Genomic DNA, 24,651 nt, shown 5'->3' on the forward strand with positions numbered 1-24,651 from the left:
CACAAGTTACATTTTCTTATACATACCTCCTCATGTACATTGGCAGAGAAGCTAACTTAAACTTAGAGAAACACTGTTGCTGTCAATCATTGTTTACCTTACTAATTCAGTTTAATGGTGAAGGGATTGATCCAATATAGAAGGCTTGTGAAAAAAATGCCACGCTCCCTTGTAAAAGTATTTTGTAGTATTTTCAAAATACAGTGTTTTATTTTGATACATTTGTGGCTGCTGTAGTTTGTTTTGTAGTGCTGTGCTGTGCGGTTTTGTAGTTTATTTTGATCGACTTAAAATGTAGGTATTTGGTATTTTATTTTAAGTGTAGTTTATTTATAAACTAATTTCGAGAGGATCACAGGCTTATGACCAACACGACTGGCACCTCATTAGCTTCGTAATCTGCCCTATTAGATGATTACTGAAGCATTATAAATAACCAGAGTTTTTCACTCCAGTTATCTTCGTCTTGAAGCCTCCCCCCCAACCCCCTTCCACCCCAACTTCTTCCCCTTTTTTCCGATATGGCGACACGGTGGCCCAGTGGCTAGCACTGTTGGCTCACAGCTAGAACACCGCTGGTCCAACCTCCTATCAGGCCGGTTGGCGTTTCTGAGCGGAGTTTCCATGTTCTCCCCGTGTTCGCGTAGGTTTCCCCCGGTTTCCTCCCACCGTCCAAAAACATAAACCATAGCTTATCTACTAAACCAACTTATCACCCAAAACAACCTTAGTTTACACTTCTCACACGGCGACAAGCAGGGGAGTTCTCGAGACCTACCTGAGCTCGAACTCCTCTCTCGCCCTCCTGACGGGAGGGAGCCCCAGGCTCGAAGATATTACGAGCTTCGGGTTCGCTCCCGGGAAAGCATACCAATTACGCTTTATAGATCATCAGCTAAGTGTAAACTCTTGAAAATGCATTTCAATGTTTTTTTGCCAATCCCTGATGAAAACCGAATGCACGATGCCAAATCATCATTTTAAACCACTTTATTATTTAATCAAATTGTACTATGTAGTCAAATTGACAGTAGTAACTCAAGAGTACACAGATTACAGCATTGTGTGTTTCACTGTCTCTCAAAGTGTGGCACGACATGACGATTACGCTTATCAAAAATTCAGCTCTCTAATATCTTTGTTTCCCCAAATCTCAAGATCAGGTGTCACTGCGGAGCACAAAGCTGGTCTCATTCAGCGTATCATTTGAGATTATTTCACAAAATAAACATCCACTTGGACCTCACATTAGTGTGCACTCATACACAATAAGATAGGTTCATTTATCACACACACACACACACACATACACATTCAGGTTACGTCTGCAGAAAATAACCAGGTCTTCCAGTGAAGAAAGTTGATAAAAATAGAATTTAGACCTTGATATTTGGTGGACCACCCTGTTATGAGGATTAAAAAAGAAACAAATGCTGCATGCATGAAACACCTAAGAGACGATAAAACGTGAAAAGAAATGCTCAGGAAATATGCATAGCTATGCTGAGACAATCAAACTGTTTGATTGGCAAATCAATTGGTATTACAGTAATAAGGAAATGTTTTCCAATTGTTTTTGATCTATAGATATACATTTACCGGCCACTTTATTAGGTACACCTTACTAGTACTGGGTTGGACCCCCTCAGAACTGCCTTAATCCTTTGTGGCATAGATTTAACAAGGTACTGGAAATATTCCTCAGAGATTTTGGTTCATATTGACATGATAGCATCACACAATTGTTGCAGATTTCACTACCACAGATCCGGCTGCACATTCACGATGCGAATCTCCTGTTCCACCACATCCCAAAGGTGCTCTACTGGATTAGGATCTGTTGACTGCGGAGGCCATTTGAGAACAGTGAACTCATTTTCATGTTCCAGAAACCAGTCATGATTTACTCCACATTTTTCCAATTTTCTATTGTCCAGTTTTGGTGAGCCTCTGCAAATTGTCCTGTTCTTAGCTGACAGGAGTGACCCGGTGTGGTCTTTTGCTGCTGTAGTCCATCCGCCTTAATGTTGGACATGTTGTGCATTCAGAGATGCTCTTCTGCAGACCTCAGTTGTAATGAGTGGTTACTTGAGTTACTGTTGCCTTTCTATCAGCTGGAACAAGTCTGTTCATTCTCCTTTGACCTCTGGCATCAACAAGGCATTTGCGCCCACAAAACTGCCGCTCACTGGATATTTTCTTGTTTATGGCCCATTCTCTGTAAATCCTAGAGATGGTTGTGTGTGAAAATCCCAGTAGATCAGCAGTTTCTGAAATACTCACACAAGCCCGTCTGGCACCAACAACCATGCCACATTCAAAGTCACTTAAATCCCCTTTCTTCCCCATTCTGATGCTTGCTTTGAACTGTGGGAGATTGTCTTGGTCATGTCTACATGCCTAATTGAATTGAGTTGCTGCCATGTGATTGGCTGATTAGAAATTTGTGTTAACGAGCAGTTGAACAGCTGTACCTAATAAAGTGGCCGGTGAGTGTATATTTGTATATGTGTGTGTGTAAGGACAGCTCTTTGGTCACGATACTTGAAATGTCTTCATGAGACATTTTTAAAGGATAAGGTAATATGTGACATAATTAATTAGGTTTTATCAGGATATATATCGTAAACATTCATAGTCAAAATCCAGATTATTACAGAAATATGTAGATTAATGTTTAAGGTTGGGATGTGCTGTGTTACTCTTTCAGTACAGTAATAAATCACATTTCTGAAGTCAAAATCAACTCATTATTGCAGTTTTCAGTTTGTTGCTTCCACTCTTTCAAGCTGGGATGATTTAAGTGAACAAATATTATAATCTGATATTATTAAAGAAATCAAGGTCTCGGTCATGATAACAGCTCGCAGTCTCACTTCCTGTCGTTCAAAAGGAAATCAGTACAAATTCTTGATTTCTATTATCTGTAAAGGGAATCATTGTGTACAACAATTGCAAAAAATAAAAACAAAGATATACACGCACGCAATCTCACAAGCGCCTGTCTTGTAAATATGCATTAGTACTGTGATATAAACCAGAAAAAAAGCAATATATGTGCGTTAAGTGAATATGTGCAAAAAAGTCCTAAATGGTTTGCGTATGGATGAGGAGTGTTAATCAATACTATTGACACAATTGTTCACAGAACATTTTCCGATTGTATCCAAACAAGAGGAAGAGACACAGTATCTGTAACTGAAGTCATCCAACGTGCTCCAAAACACCTGCTGAAATCATAGAGAGAGAAACATAAAACCCCTACAAACCCTTTCGGCGATATTTAAAGGCCTATATAAGATTTTCAACAAATCAACTGAATGAATGTGCATTTCAGAAACTGTCATGAAAAGAAAAATCCCTCCTGGAGGCACATCAGATCAGAGAACCAAACAGCTCGGTGGCCATTTTGAGGGTGAAAGGCTCAAAGCCTCAGTCAAGGTTAACAGAGCTGCTTGACACGTCCTGCCAGGAACTGAGCAGAAGCCAAAATACATCCAGCTGACTGACAAACTTTCCTCTGTGGACAGTGTTTTTGAGTGTTTCCCAAGCATTTGTTGAGTGGACGTCTCTTCCGCTCAGACTCCACACCCTCAGTGTTTTCAGCTGCATCAGGGTTCTGGAGGGTTGCTGGACTTTATCATAGAAGATGTGTGGATAGACATCAGGAGGGTTGCTGGATTGTGTGTGACTTAAGAAGTCAAAGGTCAAACCTCAGCACTGCTCGGATTCAATAATGCCTTCTTTTTCTTGGCCCATGGGCTCTACCTCTGCGTATGCTGGATGACCAGAACCTCGCCGAAATTTCATTGCTGGCCATCGGCTGGGGCGTCTCTGTAAATATACATGAAGTTCAAATGCGCTCAGCACAGAGACAATAAATACATATTCTACCACAAGTAGAAGTAGATTCTTAAATCAACATATACATTTATGTGTAAAGTAGTCTTGTTTATTATCTACAGTTGAAGTCACAATTATTAGCCCCCCTTTGATTTGTTTTTCTTTTTTTAACTATTTGGCCAAAGGTGATTAACAGAGCAAGGACATTTTCACAGTATGTCTGAAAATATTTTTTCTTCTGGAGAAAGTCTTTTTTCTTTTATTTCGGCTAGAATAAAAGCAATTTTTATTTTTTTAAACACCATTTTAAGGACAAAATTATTAGCCCCTTTAAGCTACATTTTTTTCCGATAGTCTACAGAACAAATAATCGTTATACAATAACTTGCCAAATTACCCTAACCTGCCTAGTTAACCCAATTAACCTAATTAAGCCTTTAAATGTCACTTTAAGCTGTATAGAAGTGTCTTGAAAATATCTAGGCAAATATTATTTACTGTCATCATGGCAAAGATCAAATAAATCAGTCAATAGAAATTAGTTATTAAAACTCTGGTCTATAAAACTCTATAAAAAAATCTGGTCTCTGTTAAACAGAAATTGGGGGCTAATAAACAGGGGGTCTAATAATTCAGGGGGGCTAATAATTCTGACTTCAACTGTAAATAAAGTTAGTTTATAATTTATTCTTGTTTCAACTTTGAACAATTTTTTTTATTCCATTTCTCAAAAAGCAAGAGTTTATTTTGTATTTAAAGTAAACCCTGCAGGCACAGGATGTCAACATGATGTAAGATTGACATTTTAACCCAAACTCGTGGGCACGTTGCACTTTGTTTTGAAACGCCCAACCTAAAAACAGCCAAATATCAACATATAATAATGTTACAGCTTGACGTTGTGTGGATGTTACCACAATGACGTCGATCAGACAGATGTTGGATTTTGGTTGTTATACCAGAAGAATAAATGTCAGTATTTGACGTCAATCTGAGGTTGGTTTAGAATGTTGGATCGACGTTGGATTTTGGTCACTTTACAACATAACCTAAAATCAACCAAATATCAACGTCATTTGATGTCGTTTTTGGACATCAAAATAACATTGTCCTTAGACCCTGGCTAGACATTGAATTTTGGTCACCAGACGTCTAAATCAAACCTAATGTTAAAGTCTTATGGTGTTGTGTGCCTGTTGGAAATGCACCTTCATTTTAGGATGCTTAGAGATTATTATAGCAATACAAACATTTTTAGCAGTTTAATAAATGTTCTGACAAGAAGTTCTTATAATTAGCAGATTTAATTTAGGTTTTTATACTGATATAAATATTGATGCTTCACCAGTTCTGCTTGACACATGTAAAAAAAACCTCACTGGTTCTTGCATAATCTCAAGTATGCAAAAATGAACCTCATTTAGAAAACTGCACATCAACGAACATGCTGCTCCATAACTTTATCAGTGACCCAGAGGTCATTATTGCTTATACATCTATATACTGGGAACCTATTTAAAAATCTGAAAGAATTACCCAGCTGTTAAGTAATCTGTATATATCTTTATATCCACTTCATGGTGCTTTGTGTTTAATTTAGTTTGTCCTGCAATTTATTTTTTATTTGTAATTGTTTTTCCATCATTGCTGTTATGTCACAACATGCATGACTCCAGACTTTTTAATTATTGTATTTGACTCTAATTATTGTTAAGCTGCCTTAGGATGTTCAGGTTTTAGAGTGGGGCTTGGGTTAAAACAAAAAAATAGAAGGAAAGGAAACAAATGTTTATTGTTGTATTGCATTAAAATGTTCTTTTTCTTCAATTAAACATGCTTCTGAGACAAAATCTGTTGGGCTGTAATTCGTAAACAGCGTTCACTGATCAATGAATAAAAGCCTATTAAACCTGTTCGTCCCATTTAGTCACATCCGATTATGAATCAGTCTCTTATGTGACAAAAATCTTTCAGAGTTCATTTGTGTATCTCAAAGTTTTGTAAAGACATGAGGTTGAGTGTTTATTTGAAGGGAACTAACTAAAACTCTCTCACCTCAATGAAGAAGAGTCCCGCAGTAGAGCTCGGGTGGTGGTAGATGTAAACAGTCACCAGGACTATGACCACCATTACGAGGAGCAGCAGAAGCATCCCGAGAATCAGGCCCATGTGCAGCGGGTGAGTGCCGCTGTCTGCTGTACTTTTCGCCGCAGCAGCTGAAACACACACATTATACCATATTTAATACAGTTCAATCACTCTATCAGGCTCAATTAGTCTGTGGTTGTACACGCTGCTTTTTAAAACCAAACCGAACAAAAACTCGTTTTCCCTCAATAATCGCATCCCTGCCTTATAAGCCTTGCAGTTCCTCTGTTGAACAGAAGAGAGCGCTGTGTCCACGCCTGATTTATGCCCCTTATGTATTGTGATTTTAAGGCTTCTGTGGTTTGTATATCTGTCCAACATGGAGATAAAACGATTAATGACGGAAAAGAGACAGAACCGTAAATCTTAATTTTGTATCGCGGACATTTCCAAGCGGCTCCTGAAAGATTTACTGTGGTCTGCAGTTCTTGTGCTTTTGCAGTAAAGCCAGATTTCTATTAAAACCAAAAGCTGCCGAGCAGAGTCTGTGCGAAAAATCTCTTTCCTTTTTATATAATGTCAGTTACAGATGTATAGATATCAGTCAAATTCAAACATAGATTATATAAATATCCTACGTCTTTTTCATGTAATAAATGCATTGCTATTAATGTAAACATATACAATCCTCCTACTCCTGTCAAAAATGCTTAAAGAAAAAATTTACCTAAAAATAAAAATGAACTCACTATTTAATCACTCTCAAGTGATTCCAAACCATTAACCCTTTCTTCTCTTAAACACAGAAGAAGATGTGTTGATGAAAGCTGAAAAACAGTAACTATTTAAGAACCATTAGGGAAACAAAAACTACAGAAGTAAATAGTTAACGGTTTCCATCTTTCTTTAAAATATATTCTGTTGTTTTAAACATTGAGGATCGAATTGTCAGTTTACAGTGGGTGAACTATCCCTTATGTAATGTAATATCATGGAACCTATAAAAGAAGATATTTTGAAGAATGAGTTTACTTTGTTTGAGTCCAATTTGTTCCAACAACACTGATTTTCAGTGTGCTGACTAAATAAATGAACGAATGAACAAACAAATGAATGAACAAACAGCAAATAAGACTTTTTTTAAAAAGCCTTTTTAGGTCCTTTTAACTAGTGCTGCACAATATATTGTTTCAGCATCGATATCGCAATGTGTGCATTCGCAATAGTCACATCGCAGCATCTGCAATTTTAATGAGTAAAGGTGATCAGCAATGAAGAATGTGCAGAGTTTCCATTTTCCATTATATATAATTATTCACTTATAGTGGCAGGACAAAATATTGATATGATGTTTTATTGTGAACATTCTTTCCCCGATATATCAATGTAGTCAAGTATTGATATTTATTTAACGGTACAAAAGATCTGATTAATTTCAGGTCTTTAGACCTCCGAGATAGGACTGTCTCGACACACAAGCCTGGGGAAAGTTATAGAAAAATTTCTGCTGCTCTGAAAGTTCCAACGAGCCTAGTGGCATCCATCATCCATAAGTGGAAGATGTTTGGAACCACCAGGAGTCTTCCTAGAGCTGACCGGCCATATAAGCTCAGTGATCGGGGGAGAAGGGTCTCAGTCAAGGTGGTGATCAATAACCCGATGGTCACTGTCTGAGGTCTAGCTTTCTTTTGTGGAGAGAGGAAAACCTTACAGAAGGACAACCATCTGTGCAGCAATCCACCAATCAGGCCTGTATGGTAGAATGGCCAGACTGAAGCCACTCCCCACCTGGAATTTGCCAAAAGGCATCTGAAGGACTCTCAGACCATAAGAAACAAAACTCTCTGGTCTAATGAGAATAAAATTGAACTCTTTGGAGTGAATGTCAGGCGTTACGTTTGGAGAAAACCAGGCATCACTCATCACCAGGCTTATACCATCCCAGATCTAAATCCTATTGAACATCTCAGGACAGATCTGAAAATGGCTGTATACCGTCGCTTCCCATCCATCCTGATAGAGCTTGAGAGCTATTGCAAAGTGGAATAAGCAAAATTTCCCAAAGACAAGTGTGCTAAGCTTGTGGCATCATATTCAAAAAGACTTGAGGCTGCCAAAGGTGCTCAAAAGTATTGAGCAAATACTTATACTTATGAATACTTACGAATACTTATGTACATGTTTTTTATTTGTAATAAATTTGCAACAATGTCAAAGAATCTTTTTCACATTGTCATTATGTGCTATTGTGTGTAAAAAACAAAACAAAAACAAATACCTTGCTAAGAAATATTTGAAAAAGAAATCCAATTTTGCATGAGAGGTAATAATTGTTTTTTCACCTGTGCTGCTTCTTTGCAGATAAATGTTCCCTTTAAAACAACTATACAGTTATTTGTTACAGCATATTTTAGTAATGGGCTGTCTATATCAAGCATTGAAAAAAAACTTGTTCTGCGCCCATGCAAAAATACCATAAAACAGAAAAAAAAACAAGCGTGAAATATTAAATGTTAGAATACAATTATAACAAGTGTGAAAGATTTCAAATATTCAGCAACATCATGTTTTTCAAAACTGTAATGCTAACACTAATCAAACTATAGTTGTTATGCCCATATGTCACGTCATTTCCAGAAATGTCCAATAAATGTGACTTTAAAAGAAGGAATCCTTTCTCTCTATCAAAATAAGGAACACATTAAGTATATTATATAGTTATTCAAGCCAAGAGGTGCCAAAATGATTGACAGATATCACAGGGCAGAATAAATGAGAAGACAGGATTTTTGATGTTATTCATTCCAGACGAAAGAGCCCATGACCACTTAAGCATGGGAAGTAATTTATTCTCAATAAGAGAGGGACTGAAGCTTGGCAGCTAAAGACAGCCTGGCTCGACGACTGTCATACTGAAACAAAATGAGGAAAACTGTAACCACACAGTGTGCTGTGAAGCAACTATTTAAATCCCTTGAAGGTTTTGTCACTCTTAACCTTCAAATACCTTCTAGACTGCTAGACTTCTGTGAAATTAAATCACATGTCGACATCTCCGGTTAGCACCAGCAGAGCTAATGGAAACATTATGTTGAAATCGATTATAAAATCAAATGTGACATTTTCTGAAGATTTGATCCCACTTGTTTAATTGGTGTGGACCCCAGGCACCACACATTCATCAGAACATCTTCCAGATTCACCCCAACTGTAGTCTAACGATGCTGGGTCATTCAAAATGCATGGGTTTGATCTGGACTATTTTTTTTCTCTCTCTTTCTCATACACTGTACAGAAACAGCAACAGGATGTTTCATCCCAAAATTAACATTTTCATTACTTTGTTCTTCGTTGAACACACACACACAAACACACACATGCACACACACACACACACGCACGCACGCACGCACGCACGCACGCACGCACGCACGCACACGCACACACACACACACACACGCGCGCGCACACACACGCGCGCGCACACACACACACACAAAATATACTTTGAAAATATAAAATCAGCACCCCCAAGTCCGCAGCCATGGTGCTCCACCGGAAAAAGGTGGCTTGCCATCTCCAGATGGGAGGAAAGTCCTTACCCCAGGTGGAGGAGTTCAAGTATCTTGTGATTTTGTTCATGAGTGAGGGAAGGATGGAACATGAGATTGACAGAGGAATTGGTGCAGCGGCAGCAGTAATGCGGTCAATGTAGCGGTCTGTTGTGGTAAAGAAGGAGCTGAGCTAAAAGGCAAAGCTGTCGATTTACCGGTCAATCTACGTTTCTACTCTCACCTATGGTCATGAGCTTTGGTTCATGACAGAAAAGACAAGATCTCCAATACAAGCGGCCGAATTGAGTTTCCTTCGCAGGGTGGCAGGGCGCACCCTTATGGATGGGGTGAGGAGTTTTGTCACCCAGGAGGAGCTCAGAGTAGAGCCGCTGCTTCTCCACATCGAGTGGTCAGCTGAGGTGGCTCGGGCATCTGTTCCGGACGCCTTCTGGACCCCTACCTAGAGAGGTGTTCCAGGCATGTCCCACCAGGAGAACACCTCGTGGAAGACCCAGAACACGCTGGAGGGACTATGTCTCTCGGCTGGCCTGGGAACGCCTCAGGATCCCCCTGGAGGAGCTAGAGCAGTGGTTCTCAAACTGTGGTACGTGTACCACTAGTGTTACGTGGGCTTACTACTAGTGGTACACGGAGGAATCACTGAGTAATGAATTGGTTGCGTACAATAACACCAATGTGATCAGCTTTTCAATTCAATTGGCGCAAAACTAGGTGCGTGGTGCTTGCAGAGCAGATACTTGCTAGAGCAGTGTTCTCAAACCCTCAGGCCACAGACCGGCACCAGTCTATAGATCAATTGGTACCGGGTTGAACAAAACATCATTAATGATTTCAGTTTCATTTATGATCTGAATCTGAACGATCATTTATTTTGAAAAATGACTATTTTGAAAAATGACTATTTTCTTGTTACTCTCTGTCATATTTTGTATGGAGTACAATTTCGTTGAATGAATATGACTCTGCCTCCTTTTCAAACTGTGCAGTGCTGTAGCTGCTTAATTTGGCCAACTACGTTACTTTATTTCAATACTGGTGATTATGGTGGTACTTGGAGAGACTATTTTTTTTCTGAGGTGGTACTTGGTGAAAAAAGTTTGAGAACCACTGAGCTAGAAGAAGTGTCTGGGGATGGTAAAGTCTGGAGTTCTCTCGAGGAAGAGCATGAGTGAAACACTTATTATCTCCTAAAAGATATTTGATTAACGTTTACGTTTAACTTTAGTATCTCATATATTTAGATTCAAAGGTGTTAAGAACAAAAAATCATCAAACTAACTCCACATCTTCAGGTTAAATGTATTTTTATGACACAATAAATGTGTCTATGGTTGTAAACATATTGTTGGAGATTTACAAATCAGAATTGGGAACATAAAATCAGCTTAAAGGCATAGTTCATCATCCAAAACTGAAAAATCGTCTATCATTTATCTACCCTTCAGTTGTTACAAAACCTGCTTGAGTTTTTTTCTGTTCTGTTGAACACAAAAGAAGCTGTTGCTAGTGAAGAATGTGGTAAAGCTATAACTAAGCAATTGACATCCATAGTAGGAAAAGCAAATATAGGAACGTCAACATTGTAATATTCTTCAAAATATCCTCTTTTATGTTCAACAGAACAAAAACAGTGATACACATGATGGCAGTTTTCAATTTTGGCTGCACTCTCCCTATAACTTGGACACTTTAAGCTGTATTGCATGTTTTTCATTTACTTTTCATCATTTTTGCATTATCAAAGCATTAACAGTTGCAGGAATCTTTGCACAAAAACACCACATGATAATTCTTAACTACATTTTTCAGCTCAAGCTGCTAGAATTCCAAGTGTTTCCACATGATGTTGCAGTTTATAAGTTGTAATTACGAGTTATTGGAGGATCATAGAATGCTTTTACTAGTCTAATATACTGAATTTAGTAAGAATGATTCATATTTAATCATATGTCTTGCATAAAAGACATTTTTTATATGTTTCTTTCCATGCTTGTTTATATAAGTCCTATTTTCATTTATAGCACTTCATTTTCGCATTGACTTTTAATATCTCTTGTTCAAATACATTATAAACAGCTGCTACGCATTTTTTTTGTTCTCTATTTCCATCTGGGGATGCCCATTCCAAGGCCTCTCAGGATTGTGCTGCACCATTTATGGGATCCAAGACATGTGAAGAGATAATGCAAACCAGCAAGGACTTCGAGGACAACACACACACTTAATACAGAAATGCAATTCATTGAACATGTACACATAAACATAATCTATAAACTATATAACTGCAGGTTAACTAAGCTTATATAAAATAACTTTAACTGTAAAAAGCTATTAGTTACTAGTTAATTAGATACAATTATTAATAACTAATAATGTGATGGTAACTAATATCTTTAACTTTTCAGAATTTGATTGTAATGCATTAATGTGCACCTATTTAAAGCTGCTTTGAAACAATAACTATTGTGAAAAGTGCTATACAAATAAACTTAAATTCAACTGAATGAAAGCAGCATATATAGAGGGTTACTTTAATTGTATTTACTGTCTATAATATATACACATACCTCTGACCATTGCAAGTAGGTTGAATGGGACATGAATGGATTAATATAAGAAGGGTGGTGGTGGTGTATTCACTTTGACTCTGCTTAGTTCCCTTATTAATTTGGGGTCGCCACAGCGGAATGAACCGGCAACTTATCCAGCATATGTTTTATGCAGCAGATGCCCTTCTAGCTGCAACCCATCACTAAGAAACACCCATACACTTCCATTCAAACACATATACTACGGACAATTTAGCTTACCCAATTCATCTATAGCGCATGTCTTTGGACTTGTGAGGGAAACCAGAGCACCTGGAGGAAACCCATGCCAACACAGGGAGAACATGCAAACTCCACACAGAAATGCCAACTGACCCAGTCATTGCTCGAACCAGCACCCTTCTTGCTGTGAGGCGAGAGCGCTACCCACTGCGCCACCGTGCAGCCCATGTTTCACTTTGACTCTTGAAGTCAAAAATTTGCTTAGTTAAAATACTGAACGAGTATTGCTTAGCAAATTCGTCAAATGTGTGTGCAGTAATTTAAAACAAAACATCACGTCTTTATGAGAGAACAATGCACTGCTCACATTAATATATCATTTTTTAAAAATCGCAGATTATTTAGGGAATGCTAGGTCTGGTGTCTTTGGGAAGTTGTGATGTCATGAAAGATTGAAATTTGTACACAGACAGCTGGCAACCGAACCACATGAACAACAGGCTTCCCCTCAATCAAATGAAAATCGTCATTCTTCCTTTATTGTGTCAAGATGGCCTTGCAAAATCAGACTTGTATATTACTTCTGACAGGGTGTGAACTCAATACAGATGCTTCATGGTTCATTTGATGTGAGAAGCAGTACAGTTTCCAGCTGCATTGAGATTTTACACCAGAAACAAATATAGGTAGCATTAAAAACAGCCCCTGAATTTAATACACCCAACAGTCAACTTTATCAAATGAAATGAGAGTATAGTTAACTCAAAATTGACTGAAAGTTAATTCTACTCATTTGAAAAAAAGTTTTGAACTAAGTGTTGAAGGTAATGAGCTAATTATAAACCTCATTACTTCAACTTAAATGGAGTGAGTTCACAGTACTCATATAGATTCCTTTTTAACTCAAATGGTTTGTATAAATCCGTTTCCTCAAATGGTTTGAGTTGCTTTAACTTATTAGGTTTTACAGTACTCAGTTGGGTTGAGTTCTCTGCATGTATTGGGTTTTACTGTGCTCAAATTGCTTCATTACTCAATTGCTTTATTACAGTACTCATCAGGATTAGTTTTTGAACTGAAATGGTTCGTTGCAATCGGTTTCCTCAAACGGTTCGAGTTACCTTAACTTTTTGGGTTTTACAGTGTAGATTTCAATTTGAGTGAATCCTAATATGTGTTATATTCTATAAAGGTCTGATAACTTTTTTTCTTCATTTCAAACTAAAATATTGTCATTTTAAGACTTTATTTATTCAGAAAGGGACCAAATGTTTTCAGTTATTGTTATTGAAAATTAGGGTTAGTCCATCAAACATTGTTTTCTTAACACTTCTCAAGTTAAAACATGGTTAATGACTATTGTGTTGTGCATAAATTATTAAAATTCTGAAACTTTCTAATTATGTTTACTAATTTTCATTGTAGATACTAGATCAAACATTTTCTTACTTTCTTTTTAATATTCAGAGTCATCATAGTTTAAAATCAACGGAATTTCCAGAACAGAGCAAAAGGTTTTATGCTCAAATCCAGAAAAATCTGGATTTCTACCATAGTTTTTTAAATAACAACTTAAAATTGTTGTAAACACGGTGGCTCAGTGGTTACCACTGTTGCCTCAAAGCAAGAAGATCGCTGGTTTAATTCCTGGCTGGGTCAGTTGGCATTTTTGTCAGGAGTTTGCATGTTCTTCTCGTTTTCACTTGAGTTTCCTCCGGGTGCTTCAGTTTGCCTCACAGTCAAGACATGCGCTATAGGTGAATTAAATAAACTAAATTGGCCGTAGTGTATGAGTGTGTGTGTATGGGTGTTTTCCAGTACTGGGATTCAGCTGGAAGGGCATCTGCTGTGTAAAACAAATGCTGTATAAGTTGGCGGTTCATTCCGCTGTGGTGACCCCTGATGAATAAAGGGACTAAGCTAAAGGAAAATTAATGAATAAATGAATTTATATGTCACTGAATAGAATTTAACAATAATTTTCATTTTTATGTGAGAAAATATTTGAGCATAAGCCATCTATTACAGCGACACCTGCACCCTTTTACCAAATTTAAGAAGGAATTCCCACATTTTTGTTATTCTGCATTAAGTTAGAGAGCGCTTTCCTCTGGCTACATGTTTTCATTGGCTGCATGTGCTGTTTTCTGCTTTATTGATGAAATGTTGAAGCCCTGACTGCCGTTTCCGACTGGTAAAGAAATACTGAGCCCGCTCCAAATCAAAAACACATGACCTGGATCTGACTAACACAATTCTGGGAATAAAGAGAGGGAGAGACAAAAGTGAGAGATATCAAGCTAATAAAGTACATCAAGGGAGAAAGAAAGACCCTGTATGTGATGAACAGAGAGAGTAGAAGATGGGAAAAAGTAAAAGGTACGAAACAAAAATCTGCTGTTGGACAGGAAATGAACTGGCGCAATACACTGCTTCATGGAAAAGACATTTAGTTGGAAATTTTGTACTTACTACCACACACACACACACACACACAAACACACACAATTTGACCTTATTTGGGCAAGAGGAGGAAAAGCTCAAGCGGAAGAAAAGCTGTAGTGCAAAGACAAACTTTGAAAACACATCTTACCTCCGTTGTCTTTGAGATGCAGCGCAATCTTGGTGTCATCTATAAAAGCAAACAAGAAAACAGACAGAAGAAGAGAAGTACGTAAAAAACTCAGTTTACACGTAAACAGTTTCTATGTTACAGTGAAATGTAACATCACAGACCATAAAAACACAACCCCATCTTATAAACAAATGGGTCACACATGTGTGAGGAGCACTTCAAAGAGATGTTATGGAGCAAGTTATGGATTTGTAATGAATTTTTAATGAGCGATCTACTCCAGCATTCCTGAATATGATTTGTAGTGAGCAGAAAAGCTCCTGTGTGCAACAGACAGGTCAACATCTGCTGTAGGCATTTCTGATGAGGACTGAAGCGGCACAATAACTGCGGAATATCCATTGTAGACAGAGTCAATTTAGCAAGGTATTAAGATTCTCATTTACATTGTTACATCAAAGTTTCCCAATCACACACATGTATTCTATGATTAACGAGGGATAATTATAATTAGTTAATTGAATTACTAGAAAATAATGTACATGTTACTCAGTTCCAGCCTCTCCATATGTGTGTATCACTCCAACCACATCGAGTGCCAAAAAGAGGACTAAACTTGGTCAGAATACACAAGATGCGTCACTCGTATAGTTTTGAATTGGGAAAAGTGTAATGGTCAATATGGCGAATCAAGCACCACTTACTAATACAGGAACCAACCAGCAATCGCTATAGACTGATGTTTCTCCATGGGAGAATCTCGGACCAGACATGTGCTTTTATGACAGTTTGGTGGTCAAAAAACACACTGAAAACTTAGTGAATACTTGCTTCACACACAAGAAATATATCCACATAAAGCTTCAAATCTCTAGTTTTAAATAAACCACGTGCACTTGAAAACAAAAGGTTTTTGTAATCTGTATGAAATGACAATGAGGTACCGTCAGTCCTGTCAAACGCAACTACTCAATCGCCCACAAACTTGTAAACAAAGAGTCGCTGTCATTCCTGGAAGAGATTCGCCATCAAGATGTTGATTACTTCAGAAGACCAGCATGATCTGATGAAGCTTTATCTAGAGCAAGGGTCTCAAACTCAAATTGGCTGGGGGCCGTTTCAGTGAACGACAATTCACAGGAGGGCTGTAAATTAAATATTTCTTTTTTGTAAAACTACAACAAAGAAGGGACAAGTATGTATAAATATGCATATTTACTTTAACATGTTTAATTCAGCCAGCGGTACAATTTTATACAATTCTTGATATGCATACTAGTAAAATTTATTAATGAGACCATTTGATCCAAACAATGGCAAACTGTTCATATTTACACCACCAGCATAACGCTTAAACCATGAAGATGTGTTTGTACAACAAAATACAGGCGGTATAAAACTTAATTAAATCAGCCCTAGAAAAATTCTACATTTGCGTTACTCTTGACCACAAAGAAACTGAAAGTAACACGAATATATAGTACAGTACTTTAAATGTCCAATAGGTGGAGGGCAAAAACCACAAGTGGCTATATGTGACTGCACAACAATGATACTGATTCAAAAATATATGCTTTGTTGGGCGGAATCTCGTAATATTTTTAATGTCAGTTGCGGGCTGGAAAGAGGAGGAGAGGGCTGCAAATTGCCCGCGGGCCGGCAGTTTGTGTCCCCTGATCTAGATGATTATAATGTGTAACAAAGCCATAAATGAGGTATGTGCCGTGATCTCGCTTGCTTTAAGTTCACATCAATTCAGGCAACCTAAAAAAACACAGTTTTGTTTGAACATTTAGAAACTAAACTTTTGAGTTAGCTATTGTTTAATTTTATTGGTGATTCCAAATACGTAGTGTAATCGTAAGCTCGGCAAACTTACGCTTGGAGAATGTGATGTTTCCCCATTCAGACAGAATGCACGAGCATACTGCCCAAGAGGCATTTCAAAGATGGCAGCCGAGTGAAATGACTTGCCTTAAAGGGACTTTGATATAGTCTGACAAATACTTCTCCTCTTGTACTTGATAATGTATTTTGAGGACTTTTTAGGTGAAAGTGTAGTTGTTTAGATTTTCAAATATGCAGTTTATTTATAAGATATAGTGCCTTTATGAAAATGTGTTTAGATGATTTTGAAGGAGAGACTTACAGCCTTTCAGCTGCTAATTGTCTACAAGAAAATCTCATGACAGACACTTATTCTGGAGTAGAGCTATGCAATTAATCGAAATTCAGTTTCAATTTTAACTTTAGCCTCTAACGATTATGAAAAAACATTGATTGAGATAAAATGATTATTGCAGCAGTACACATTTGTTCCCCTGCAAAGTTAATTTCACATAAAACCGAGTAAAAGCATGTTTTGTAATGTGACTTTTGCAGCATAGGAGGGCTTCATTTAATGATAAATTGTGTATTTGATTAATTCATGTTATTAAAAAATTCCAAAGAGAATGCATCCTATTGAGTAGACATGCTGAGCCTCTGAAACGAGCAAAGGACACACTTCTAAAGTCACCTGAGCGATTTAATGGTCAAATACATGCAAAAATGTGTCAAAACACAGTGTTTGGAGATTATTCACATTAACTCTCATTTGTTATGTAATAAACGAATGTAATGAGTTGAGAATGACAAGGCATGTAAATTGGAACTGCATAGCTCTTAAAGCGACAGTGCCTTATATTCCTGCTGCCGACTGTTTTTATCAGAACTAATCAAACAAAAAACATGGACAAAATCACTCACTGCTCCTGACGTTCGTAGCTTTGATAAGAAACAAGTTAGGTTTTTTCCTACAGTGAAGATGCCTAAAGCACAACTTGTTTCATATATTTATCCTATTGTATGTTTACATATTCTATTATTTCATGAACTTTTTGTTAGTTTGTTTTTTACTTTGCCCCTTTTTGCTATTGTATTAAGAATTGTGAAATTAAATGGTTTTCGAAGATGTGATAGCAAACTTATTTACAGAAAGGAAAAACTTTTTTTTACACAACTGAAGTCAGAATTATTAGCCCCCTTTTAAATTAGTTTTTCATTTTTAAATATGTCCCAGAGTGTTTAACAGAGCAAGGAAATTTTCACAGTATGTCTGATAATATCTTTTCTTCTGGAGAAAGTCTTATTTGTTTTATTTTGGCTAGAATAAAAGCAGTTTTTAATTATTTAAACACCATTTTAAGGACAAAATTATTAGCCCCTTTAAACTTTATACAGAACAAACCATCTTTATGCAATTAACCTAGTTAAGCCTTTAAATGTCACTTTAAGCTGTAGAGAAGTGTCTTGAAAAATATCTAGTCAAATATTATTTACTGTCATCATGGCAAAGATAAACTAAATTAGTTGTTAGAAATGAGTTATTAAAAATATTATGTTCAGAAATGTGTTGAAAAAAATCTTCTCTCCATTAAACAGAAATTAAGGAAAAATAAAACAGGGGGCTAATAATTCTGACTTCAACTGTATATCCTTTTAAATTATCATTTATTAATTAATTTTCCTTCCTCTTAGTCCCTTTATCCATCAGGGGTGGCCAACTGCAAACTAGCCCAGCCGGGACTCGAACCAGCGACCTTCTAGCTGTGAGGCGGCAGTGCTAACCACCGAGCCACCCTTTAAAACAATTATGATTTCAATTATGCCCCAAATAATTGTGATTATGATTTTTTACATAATCAAGCATTTAGTTGGATGTCTATATTGTGGTTAAATGTAAAATATACTTAATTTTGAGTTTGCCAAAAGGAAATCTTTAGTTGTAATCATCTGTTACTTGCTCCAGAGCAGATAGAATTGACTGCAATGCTTTACAGCTTTACATGTAATAAATGTTATATGAAAACTTAGTGGTTGTTTATTTTTTATGATGTACTTAAATTATTATGACTTACTGTTTCATATTGTTTTTGTTTAATGTAACTAATCAATAAATGACATCTGATATAAATTGCAGAAGAATTTAATAAAAGTACTTCACATGACATGGTTTAGTGATTGGCAGATGATGTTGTATTGTTCTGACATGAGAAATACAGGACAAATTTGTTAGATATTATGTCGTTCTGTGTTATAATCCTAAGCTGTAATTTTTATTTATTTATTAAAACTCAGTTCTTTCTCCCTGAAAGCATCCTACCTAATATGTGTTTTTTACATGCTAAGAAAGTCTATTTATTTGTTTACTTGTTTATATATATATATATATATATATATATATATATATATATATATATAGTGATTCAGGAAAGTGCAGTGAGTGGTTTTGCCTTTTTATGGTGTTGTCATTATCACCGAATGAACAGAGCAGCAGGAACACCAGACTGCGGTCACTTTACGAGCTGAACAGTCTCAAATTAATGACGCACAGATTCCTTCTCAGCTGTTTTTATTCGCCAGGACCTGTGTTTACCTACAACTGTCTTTATAGGAATATTTACCGACATGGGCATTTTCAGCACCAGGGTATTGCAATACTTTTTAATAGCACCAGTATATAATGCAATAGATTCATACACAGAAAAGGTCCACAGAGGGCGGTGGGGGTGATTACCAGAATAGGGAAGTCCCAGAGTAAAATGAGAAAATATGATACACCAGTGTTTTTGAATAAGGAAAAACTGTCTTTACGCTGTTTGCATCTGTTTTTATATTATTTGTTTTTATTTTATTTATACTTGTCTCTTTTATTCCGGTTTATGTAAAGCACTTTGAATTGGCACTGTGTATGAAATGTGCTATATAAATAAACGTGCCTTGACAGTTGTAAATTTTTTTCTTTGATAGAGAAAGGAAGATATTTAGAAAAGAAAACATTTTTGATTCTTACTAGAGTTAACAATAACCAAAACTGGTTATCAACAATTACCCAAATGTACTTATTTGCTTTCAGTTAAAAAAACTAATTTAAACACGATGTTGCATAAATTATGACAGATTACCACATTTTACTGTGTACAACTCAACCACAGTTATATAGTATGCATCAATTTCTTGATTATTCCATATGGACCTGTCAGCATTTTAATTCTCTTGTCATAATAACATAAGTGGCCTGTTAATGAAATAACCATTCAGTAATGAATAGGGGATGAAGGACAGAGAGTAGAAACAAGAGCTATATGCCTTTTCAATGACCTCATAATTCACTGGCTTATTGAGTATTCTGAGAAACTGTTAATGATGAACAGATTGTTTCGTGTACTTAATCACTTTAAGTGGACCCCTGGCAAAACAGAAACTAATGTAATCTTTGTAGCCAGATCCAGTCCTGCCTGTAAAAACAGAGCGCGCTACTGATTTACGTGAAGTGAAGTGAGCAAATATTCATAGTTAGCAGCTTTTAGTTTTGAGACATGACAGAACAAACACCAGCATCATATTTTATACAAGGCTTCATAAAAGCCCCACTTACCATGAAATTTCATTGCTCCTCATAAATGTGCATTAATAATCAGAAATGTTCTCAATGGCTGTGACTGTCATGCAGTTCAGTAAATACAAACAGTGTGACATTACTGGAAATTCCCTGAAATAGCAAAACTGCCAAGAATTGGGAAAAAAATCCCTTCATTATGTTGACTAGGCCTGTCGTCTAAAAATGAATTGCCATACAAGTAATTGCAAAACAATTAATAGTATATGACATAATTTCTAATAAAATTGTGTCTATTTAATGTTTAACAAATGTGTTTTAAGTCTTGATTTGAACGTGCCTAATGTTAGAGCACATCTGATCTTTTCTGGAAGCTGATTCCAGCAGTAAGGGGCGTAATAGCTGAAGGCCAGTTCACTCAGCTTTAACTGAACTCTGGGAATTTCTATTTTTCTATCCTAATGATCTGAGTGATTTGTTTGTATCAGTGAGCATATCTGTCATGTATTAAGGTCCTAAGCCATTTAGTGATTTATAGTCAAGTAATAATACTTTAAAATCTATTCTGAATGTCACTGGGAGCAAGTGTAGAGACCTGAGATGTAATGTGCTCTGATTTTCAGGTTCTCGTCAGAATCCTGGCTGCAGTGTTCTGAAGGAGCTGCAACAGCCTGACTGTCTTTTGGGGAAGACCAGTGAGGAGGCTGTTACAGTAATCCGCTCTGCATAAAAGCATGAACAAGTTTCTCTAAGGCTTTGTTTACACTGCGAGATTGCTGATTTTTTCAATAGAGTCTGGTTGCAGATTTGCACTTGCACCTCCATGCTTGCACGCTTGGACTTACACACTCAGGCAACCACGCTTCCTCTGCAAGTGCTGTCATTTACAATCACCACCTGTGTCCGCTTGCATGAAAGTCCTTCGGTAATTTAACTTAAGGGTGTCTCTGAGGCGGAAAAATCTCTGAGGTAACGGATTTCATTATGATCGTTGCAACAAACTTCTTTTCTGTCACCCTTACTCAAGAGCCTTTTTTCTAAGAGTTTCACTGTAATTTCTGGCAACATATGGCGACGGGCACCACAGTTGTTATAGAATGAACAACCAACTTTCTGTGGTAAAGTTATTGCCCTGTGTGCCATTCTACTATGCTGCAGAGGAGTATGTTGTGTGCATGTTTGTGGCACAGAATGATGACACATGCCGCTCAAAAATTATGTAAAAGTCAGATGAAATCCTGCATAACTGTTTACACTACAGTCGCATTGCAAAACATCAGATCTGTGTCTGATTTAATACTACAAATGAAAGTGGCACAGAGTCTGAATTAAAAAGATCAGATTCTATGCAGTTTGGGTTGTTCACACTATCATTACCCGAGCCACATTTGGCTGTAGTGTGAACCAAGTCCTCACTGGAAACACAGTATCTAATTCTTGCAACGTTTTTGAGATGATACTATGCTGATTTACCTACTGCTTTGACATGACTACTGAAACTCAGATATGACTCCAGAACTACTCCAAGATTCATGACCTTATTTTTTGATGTTTGACCCCTAGAGCCAAGGTACGCATTCACCCTGAGAACCTCATCTCTGTTGCCAAATATCTTCAGTTGGATGGCAAATTGAAATGTAATTAAAATCGCACAATTACTACTGTTTTTTCCAGTAACCGCTTAGATTATTACAGACAATAGAACATTAACAGTTGCAACAGGCCTAGGCTAAACAAACAAGGAGAGAGAAAATTAAATAAAAAGTTAAATCAAACTCGCGCTGAATTTTGTATAAAAAACATTGTTTCTGTAAATAATTATAGGTGCGCTCATAATTCACAGACAAGACTGATCATTTATGCCGTGTTGCTGTGTCTGGTAATGTGTTTGTGTCTATCTTGAAGAAAAATAAAGCGAAGCACACAATATGACGCTGAGATTATATAACAGCTAAAGTGATAGTTCACACAAGAGTGAAAAAATACTTAGTATTTCCCTACAGTGTTTCTAAACCACGAGTGTCTTTTTTCTGTTGAACAAAGAAGAAGATATTTAGAAGAATGCACTCATTCTTATGCAAACATTTTCCGACATCTTTCTGTATCCTCTTTTGTGTTCAACAGAAGAAAGAAACTCAAAGAGGTTGTGAACTGTCCCTTTAAGCGGTGAATGGATGAGAGTGTGTGTCTTCATAAGTGCCAGTGTTTATTTAAGCAGAAAGACGAGCATGATTATCTATTGAAGCCATTTATGAGCAAAGCCCTTTAACCATGTTCTGAATGTTCTTACACACTGAACATTTCTTCTCCAGGAATTGATTTTCCTCAAGCGCATAAAGCACAAATAAGCCTTTCTTTTTCCGTGTCTATTGATTTATGTAGAATCCATTGGTGCCCTCTTAACATTATCCTGCCGCATTCTTACCACGAGCAGTCACTTGTAACTAATGGTTCAGATCACTGACCCGTTTGTTTCCTTTCTCTCAGAGGATTGTAAGATCAGTTTAATGTTCTGTGGTGTCTGTACCTTCTGTCGGTATGCTGGTGGGCATGTGTGATGGGGCTCGGCTCGAGTGACCCTCAGTAGTTCCTCTGTTCCTTGTGCTCATCTTCACCACTGATGCAGTGGTCAGCAGATCCATATTAGTGGTGCTGATAATGTCACACGAGTTATCCTTAGTCTGCCAGTGAAAGACAAGTGATATTAGCAGTTGAACCAAAACATATGTGACATAAGCAAAAATGACATTGCTTATCAGTGCCAATAGGTCAACCTCAATGACATGTCTTATGTTGCATAGCTATAATATAAAAAAATAGCCGACAATGCATTAATTATAGATTTTTCTTTTATGCCAAAAATCATAAGTATATGAAGTGAGGGCCATGTTCCATATATTTTGTAAATACACTTAGTGGCCACTATATTAGGTACACCTTACTAGTACTGGGTTGGACCTACTTTTGCCTTCAGAACTGCCTTAATGCTTCATGGCATAGAATCAGCAAGGTAATGGAAATATTCCTCCAAGATTTTGGTCCAAAATGACCTGATAGCATCATGCAGTTGCTGCAGATATGTCAGCAGCACATTTATGTTTAACCACATCCCAAACGTGCTCTATTGGATTGAGATCTGGCGACTGTGGAGGCCATTTGAGTACAGTGAACTCATTTGTCATGTTTAAGAAACTAGTCCGAGATGGTTCATGCTTTATTACATGATCCTGCTGGAAGTAGCCATCAGAAGATGGGTACACTGTGGTCATAAAGGGATGGACATGGTCAGCAACAATACTCAGGCAGGCTGTGGCGTTAAAATGATGGTACTAATGGGCCAGAAGTGTGCCAAGAAAATATGCCCCCCACCGTTAAACCACCACTACCAGCCTGTACCGTTAATACAAGGCAGGATGGATCTATGCTTTCATGCTGTTTATGCCAAAATTTGACCCTACCAGCCGAATGTCACAACAGAAATTGAGACCTATCACACCAGGCAACATTTTTCTAAACTTCTGTTGTCCATTTTGGTGAGCCTGTATGAATTGTAGCCTCAGTTTCCTGTTCTTAGCTGAAAGTAGTGGCACACGGTACCAGTAGATCTGCAGTTTCTGAAATACCCAGACTGGCACAACAACCATACCACGTTCAAAGTCATTTAAATCACCTTTCCTCCCCATTCTGATGCTTGGTTTGAACTGCAGCAGATCGACTTAACCATGTCTACATGCCTAAATGCATTGAGTAGCTGCAAAGTGATTGGCTGATTAGAAATTTGTGTTAACGAACAGTTAGACTGGTGGACCTAATAAAGTGGCCAGTTAGTGTATATCAAAACTCATTTTTTTAATTAGTAAAATTATATTTGGAAAATTTTTAAGACAATTTTCTCTCTGTTTTTTTTTCAAAGTCTCAGATTTCAGATTTTCATACAGTTGGCAGTTATGTTGTTCTGACATTAAATACCCAAATACGGCTGAGTAATACGAACTGAACTTTGGAGATTGTTGCTTTGATTGTTAGACTTTAGATTTAGATCTGTTCTCTCTAAACACCAGTATGAAAGCTTACTCTAAAAGCAATGGAACATCAATTAGGATTCCTTCATTTTAAATGTAAGGCTACCTTATCAGCTCTACAGTTCACAGTGATACAAACAAAAACACTAAATAATTATTTAATGGAGAGCTTTAATAATGTCAATAACATGTAAAGAGGTCAGAGTCTGTAGACAGACAATCAGTCTGTACAAAGACATAAATAAAAAAAAATGTTATAGACCCTCCAAATTATGCATTAGTAAATGCATTAAATAGAAATAAAAAAACATTTACTGCTAGAAAAGCTAAAATGTGATGCTACACATGTTTTTACTTAATACTGGGTTTCGCTGTACATGTAGTATTTTAGTGAAGG

General features: G+C 37.0%; 1 protein-coding gene across 2 annotated transcripts in view; it reads right to left on the reverse strand.

The window, feature by feature from the left end:
- Positions 1-975: 975 nt before the first annotated feature.
- plxdc2b (plexin domain containing 2b) overlaps positions 976-24,651 on the reverse strand; it is a 110,772-nt gene continuing 87,096 nt past the window's right edge. Inside the window, exons 11-14 of one of the 2 annotated variants that reach the window (NM_001146305.2) lie at positions 22,760-22,913; positions 14,871-14,909; positions 5,899-6,059; positions 976-3,834 (exon numbers count right to left, since the gene is read on the reverse strand). In NM_001146305.2, the coding sequence (NP_001139777.1) occupies positions 3,715-3,834; positions 5,899-6,059; positions 14,871-14,909; positions 22,760-22,913 (474 nt within the window). In that variant the 3' untranslated portion in view covers positions 976-3,714. Of the gene's footprint in view, positions 3,835-5,898; positions 6,060-11,212; positions 12,368-14,014; positions 14,910-22,759; positions 22,914-24,651 lie in introns of those variants that run through there. The other variant, XR_015494464.1, reaches the window with a different exon arrangement.

This window comes from Danio rerio, chromosome 7, assembly GCF_052040795.2.
Source record: "Danio rerio strain M-AB ecotype USA chromosome 7, GRCz13ab, whole genome shotgun sequence".
Lineage (NCBI taxonomy): Eukaryota > Metazoa > Chordata > Actinopteri > Cypriniformes > Danionidae > Danio > Danio rerio.